This window comes from Onychomys torridus, chromosome 20, assembly GCF_903995425.1.
Source record: "Onychomys torridus chromosome 20, mOncTor1.1, whole genome shotgun sequence".
NCBI classification, from domain to species: domain Eukaryota; kingdom Metazoa; phylum Chordata; class Mammalia; order Rodentia; family Cricetidae; genus Onychomys; species Onychomys torridus.
The window spans coordinates 38,086,281-38,092,280 of NC_050462.1; the positions used below are offsets into that span (position 1 = coordinate 38,086,281).

The 6,000-nt window shown below is 49.8% G+C and overlaps 1 protein-coding gene across 1 annotated transcript in view; it reads right to left on the minus strand.

The window, feature by feature from the left end:
- The window catches only part of Cand1 (cullin associated and neddylation dissociated 1), a 38,883-nt gene extending 35,594 nt beyond the window's left edge, over positions 1 to 3,289 (minus strand). Inside the window, exon 1 of the mRNA XM_036169675.1 lies at positions 2,784 to 3,289. Coding sequence (XP_036025568.1) covers positions 2,784 to 2,851 — 68 coding nt within the window. The 5' untranslated portion in view covers positions 2,852 to 3,289. The remainder of the gene's footprint in view (positions 1 to 2,783) is intronic.
- Positions 3,290 to 6,000: the final 2,711 nt, after the last annotated feature.

Consider the following 6,000-nt stretch of genomic DNA (forward strand, 5'->3'; position numbering starts at 1 on the left):
GTAGTTCTTTTTTCCTTCTGAGCATGTCCAAGCTTCTGGCATTGTGACATGACATTGTCACTTACAAAGTTCATCCCAGAGAGCCACACAACTGTTATATATAAAACCTCAAAAACCGCAAAACAGCTTGCCTCACAATTCTGTGTTGGGCCAAACCTAACTGCTCTTCTGGAGCTCAAGGGGTGCCTGGAGGGCTTTATACAAGTCAGACATTACATAATGCTGCTTAGCCTGCCTTCAAACCTTCTGGCAATTAAGTATTTAAAAATATTTAGCCACAAATCTTGGCATTTACCAAAAAACTAAACTTCTAATGAGAACCAAGCATGATTTTAAAAAAATGATGTGTCTATACAATGAAAATATAGAAAACTCTTCAAAAGACTTGAGCTCAAATGTGTTAATTAATCTTTAAAAATGTTTAATATTTAATGTATACTGTTTTAGTCCCAAATATTTGTAAAGTAGATGGTTAAAATTTAGTTTAAAAAAAACAGGGTTAGGGGTTGGGGATTTAGCTCAGTGGTAGAGTGCTTGCCTAGCAAGTGCAAGGCCCTGGGTTCGATCCTCAGCTCAAAAAAAAAAAAAAACAGGGTTAATACTTGGGCAGTGGTGGCACATGCCTTTAACCCTAGCACTCAGGAGGCAGAGGCAGGCAGAGCTCTGTGAGTTCCAGGCCAGCCTGATCTACAGAGCAAGACCCAAGCCAGCCAGAATTGTTATACCGAGAAACCTATGTCGACACCCCACTCCCAAGAAAGAGTTAATAAAAAAATTTATTAATGTTAAATTAAAGGAAGTTGTTGTTACTAAAGATAATGTTCACCAAATTCTAGAACTGTAGCCAATAGTTTTGTCAATGTTTTGATTCACTCCAACCTAAGGTAGAAAAATCAGTGTAGCTTGGCATCAAGGCATCCTTCTTTCATACCAGTTTGTTTTCAAAAGAAAAGAAAAATCCAAGAATGTACACATTGTTTTACAGGAAATTACCTCAATCAATAGGTGCCCAAACTGTATCACCACAGGAAAGGATTGTAGTCTTTCAAAACACATTCATCCAGGAGTCTATAATTAACAAAAATGTATGATCCCAGCAAATGTACTGTCTTGAAGCAGAGAAACAGAGTGAACCCTGTGCTCCAGAAGAGGCCACCGGGCAGAAGGGAGGAGGGATTTAACACCCACACCTCTGATAGTTGAGTTTACATGCAGTTCATTTATTTCAATGTCAAGACTTAACTGTGAGAAAGCAAAGATCCACAAGGAATCAAACTCATTCTAACCCTCAAAAGTCTAGTAACAATCCCTTCGATCTTTAACTTGGGTCCTAGAAACAAACAAATCTAAAACCTCAAAAAATGCTTCAAACAAACATGTTGCTCTCTCTTTCTCTTTCCCCCACATCACAACACTGAAATCTCCGAGGAGGAAACGTCTTTTAATTTTTTTTAAATGAAAAGTTAAGACTCAGAAGATCCCTAAGTAGAAAGGAAAGGTTTTGGGTCACAGAAACGACCCTGTATTTCCCTGACTGACCACTTTAACGACTTTATCTAGGAACAAAGGCATTATTTTCCCGGGGGGGGGGGGGGGGGGAGAAGGTCTCCTTTCACAGATCAGAAAATCGCTTCTGATAGAATTTGGACAAATCTTCAGGTGCTAAAACTAAAACAGTTCACACAGCAAGCTCCTAGGTTAGTTTCAACCAAAGACTACTTGTTCTTTTTAAATGTACACAATACTGTATCTCCCAAAGCACCGCAGAACAAAACTTATGTATCAAAGTAATAGCTTTTTCTCCCTCTTCTTTTTGACAGAGGGTTTATTTAAGTCGGGAAGGATGTGTAACAGTGTAGCGTGGGGGAAAAAAAAAACAAAAAACAAAAAACAACAGACTAAGCTAATCCGTGAAAATATAACACCTTCAATCAACATGCACGGAAAGAAGTCCAGGTCTCCTAGAACACAACTCTACCATTAAGCTTCACGGCTCACCAGCCAGCCCCTCTTTCCAAGATTCGGATGCTTGGCCAAAGGCTCACCAGCCATGCCTGATCTTGGGGGCCATGATTCTGTACAGGGATATGGGAGTGAAACCCGGAGATCCTGAGTGGGGTTTCACTTGACCTGGGAAAGTGACAGCGACGCTGGCGGGGCGGGGGGGGGGGACCCCCGCAGGCCAAGTTTCCCCCCACTCACCCACCCAGGCTCCCCTCCCCCTTCTCCCCACCTTCGCGAACAAGAATTATCCAAAGAGGGGGGGGGGTAAATTAAAAAAAAAAAAAGTTGATCGTGGCACCCATTCCCATCCGCGGGAAAGCAGACGGCTGCTGCGTGGCTGCTGAGCAGCAAGCTTGTCCCCGTCCCCCGTTCCCCCCACCCCCCAAGCGCCGGGACGGCCTGGTTGGTGTCTCGGGGAGGGCCGGGGACTAGGCCCGGCCGCTCGCCTCCCCGGGCCGGGAAAGACTCCTGCCCTAGCCGAGCGGGTGCCCGCGGCCCTTGGCGTGCCCTGGGACGCTAGCTCGCTAGCATCGTGTCCCTAGGGGTGGACAAAGGATGCGATTGGGGGACGCCGGGACGCAGAAGGGACCCGCTGGCCGCAGCGGACAACGGCCTAGGGGGAGAGATGGGGGAGGGGGTGGCTGGAGACCCGCCGGACTTGAGGGGTGGGGCAGGGCCTGCCGCGAGGCCCGGGCGGCGGCGGCGGCGTAGTCGGCGGCGTCTGCCCTCCACCTTCCCCTCCAGGTGGGGAGGGGTGAGGGTCGGATTTCCAGGCTCACCTGAAGTCCTTGTCGCTGGATGTCATTTTCTCCAGCAAGTTGGAGATGTGGTACGAAGCGCTCGCCATGTTGCCGGCCTCGATCCCGCCTGCTGGCTCGGTGGCTGCTGGGGCCCGCGGCGGCCGGGGCTCCTCCTCTCGTTGGCGGCGGCGCCCGCTTCCAGGGTCGCAGCGCGACACGGACTGGGGAAGGCGCTTCGACACGATGTCCGGTTCCCCCCCCCCGGCTGGACGGGATGGGGTGGGTGGTGGGTGGTGGGTGGTGGTGGGTGGTGCCTGTCCCGGGGAGGGAGTGAGGGGAGGGGGAGGGCGGACCAGAGAGTGACGGCCTAACGACGGAGCTGCTCGCGGAGCAACGAGCTCATGGGCGGCGGGACGGACGGCTGGGCCTCGCCGGGAAGCCAGGCAGGCACTTGCGCTCGGGCCGTCTCGCTCCCACTCCCTCCGCACTCGCTTCCCTAAGGCAAGAGGCCAAAGCCCGCCTCCTTCGCTGGGAGGGCGGGGGAGTGGGGGGGAGGAGGAGGACGGCCGACGCAGGGCGCTGCGGGGAGGCGGGGTCGGAGTTCGCCGAGGCCGTCCCGAGCGCTCTGCGCAGGCGCCGCTGAAGGAGGTCGCTCCCGTTGGCTGCCTCCGATGTCCGTCTTCGCGCGGACCGCCTTCCGGGGGAGGGGGAGGGAAATGACAACGCCTTCCCGGGGGGGCCTTGTCTCGCGAGACCTTAAGGCGACGGTTAAAGGACGGGCCGTGAGCGTCGCAGGCCGGAGAGTTCTTCTGCGGGAGCTTGCGTGCTCGCCTCCGTAGGGCATTTAACGGAGGGCGGGGGAGGAGGGAGAGAAAAAGAGATGGGTGCGTTTTAAAGCGTGCGAGGCTCGTGAGTGACGGTGCTTAGAGCTGGCCTGCAGGCCCACTGGAGCACTGTGAAATGAGCTTTCCTTCCGCACGGTACGCGTGGCCGGGACTGTGCCCTGGCAACCATGCTGGAGGGTGGCCACGTGAAAACCACAATTCCCACAATTCAACCGGCGATACGCGGAGGACGGGATTGGCTGCTTGACCTGGAGCTTGCTCATTGGTTGCCAGGATCGGAGAGAGAATGCTGGGATTTGCAGGCAGACGACGCGGTTATTGCTAAATAAAAACCTTTGCCTCGGCTTGGTCTGTGTTTCTATCTTGAGTGTTTATTTCTCTGAAAGCATCACACGCGCGCGCGCTCACACACACACACACACACACACATACACACATCCTCATGTTGTGCTGTTAGTTCGGGCAAGCGCACTGTATCGTTTGGTGTTTTGGAAGGGTCCTAATTGAGACTTCTTAGCACTAACCTTTGCTTTGCTAAAAGGCGTCAGGGCCAGGGCACTTCGCTCCCTTTATTCAGCATAGAACCCGCTTCCTTCCACCAGTTGAGACCTACTAAGTGTTATGCCCAGATCTCGGGGACCCCCAAAAGACCACCACGTTGACCAAATCCTGCATATAAAAGCAAAGAGCCTTTATTTTCTTCAAGCTTCAGGCTTGGTCTCTCTGTCCAATGCAGCCTTGAGAGCAGGGAGCCCTGAGCTCAGGTGGGGTGGGGTTTTACTACAGTAGAGGTTGGGGTGAGGGGATCTCCAGGGTTCAGGACCCTGATTGACAATTGTCTAGGGGTATCTGTAAAATAAAAACTGGTGTGTGCTAGACCCAGGGACATCTGGTCACCTTATCTAATGGTTGAAATGTTTGGGGTGTTAGGTACTTCCCCATCCCTGGGTGGTGTCAGCTTAAGGCTTTTGTGGATCTTGGTGTTGCCTGCCAGTAAGCCTATCACAGAAGCTGTGTCTGGGCCCCTAAGCCTGTCATGGTGGCTGTGTGGTCAAGCTGTTTTGGGGCCCCTCTACAGTAAGCATCCCCTACTAAGGCCAAATGTGGGAGTGGTTACACGCTAATCCCTGGACTCCAGAGGCAGGCGTAAGAGAGGCTGTTGACAAGTACAAAACCAGTCTGGTCTACAAAGGCCAGCCAGGGCTGCATAGTACACCCCTGTCTCAAAGAAAACAAAAAGTGTCCCTACAGTTTATGCTCACAGCATTTAGTGGTTGGCTTTTGTGTACTTGATCCCGTGACTGTGTCTTCCTGTCTTCCTCAGAGAGACCAGTACAACCATCAGAGAGCAGAGGTGAAATAGCCAATTCTTTCTTTACTATCTAAGTTTCCTAACCTGTTCAGTATTTGAGATGTTTCACCAAAGTTTGCCAGCCAGTGATCAAGAACTAAAAATCTGAGAACTAGCTAGCGGATGTGTCTGTAAGAACAAAGAGCCCAGTGAAGAATTGGAAGGATCGGATTTATTTCGGTCCTCAAACAAACAATAATAAATCTTTAAATAGCTCTCTGCTTCCAAATTCTTCAAATCCAGGCTAAGTTACCTGATTTTGTTTTCTTTTTGATACATTCACCAAGTAACAGTACCGAACGAACTATTACAAAATAGTAGTTACGATATCAACTACTATTGGATTAAACATGGGGTTCACAGTGAGGGTCCCCATTTTCTCACACTGCTTTTGTCCATCCCCTCCCCACCTCATGCTTTCTTTGACGTTAATGGGATCGGTGTAGGTTTTTTCTTTGCATTAATGCCAAACGTCTCCTTTTATTTTCGTCATCTGTAAGTAACTTTCACATTATATTTAATGTAAACCCTCAACATACACAAGCAGGTCACTTTTCTCATGTAAATCTGAAAATTGGAAGCCTCACTTATTTAGTAATAGTCCTTCTTTAGTGTGTATCCAGGAAGACACCAAGTAAATGGCTTGTCTTTGGGTGTGCAGCTCTTTTTATCAGTTTCCAACAGACTCCATTATTTGCAGCCAGATACCCTGGATATAAACCACATTTTCCTGCCACTTACCATGCATCTTAGGAAATTCATTCTAACGTCTCCAAGCCTCAGTTTCTTTGAGAGAAAAATAATGAACTTTAGAAGATTGCCTTTCTAGAGTCAAATTTTTAATTAGAGTCAGACATGTCGGCACTGGCCCATAATCTTAGTCATTTGGGAAACCTAGGCAGGAGAACCACTGGTTCCAGTCCTGTCTAGACTATGGAGAACAGGCAAGGTAGTGACTAGTGTTCTTGGAAGTGGAACAACTGTGGGCTGGTAGAGAATCTGAGGTATCCTTGGGGATGTTCTTGAAGACTGGAGTGCTCTCTCTTCCCAACTCTCTCTA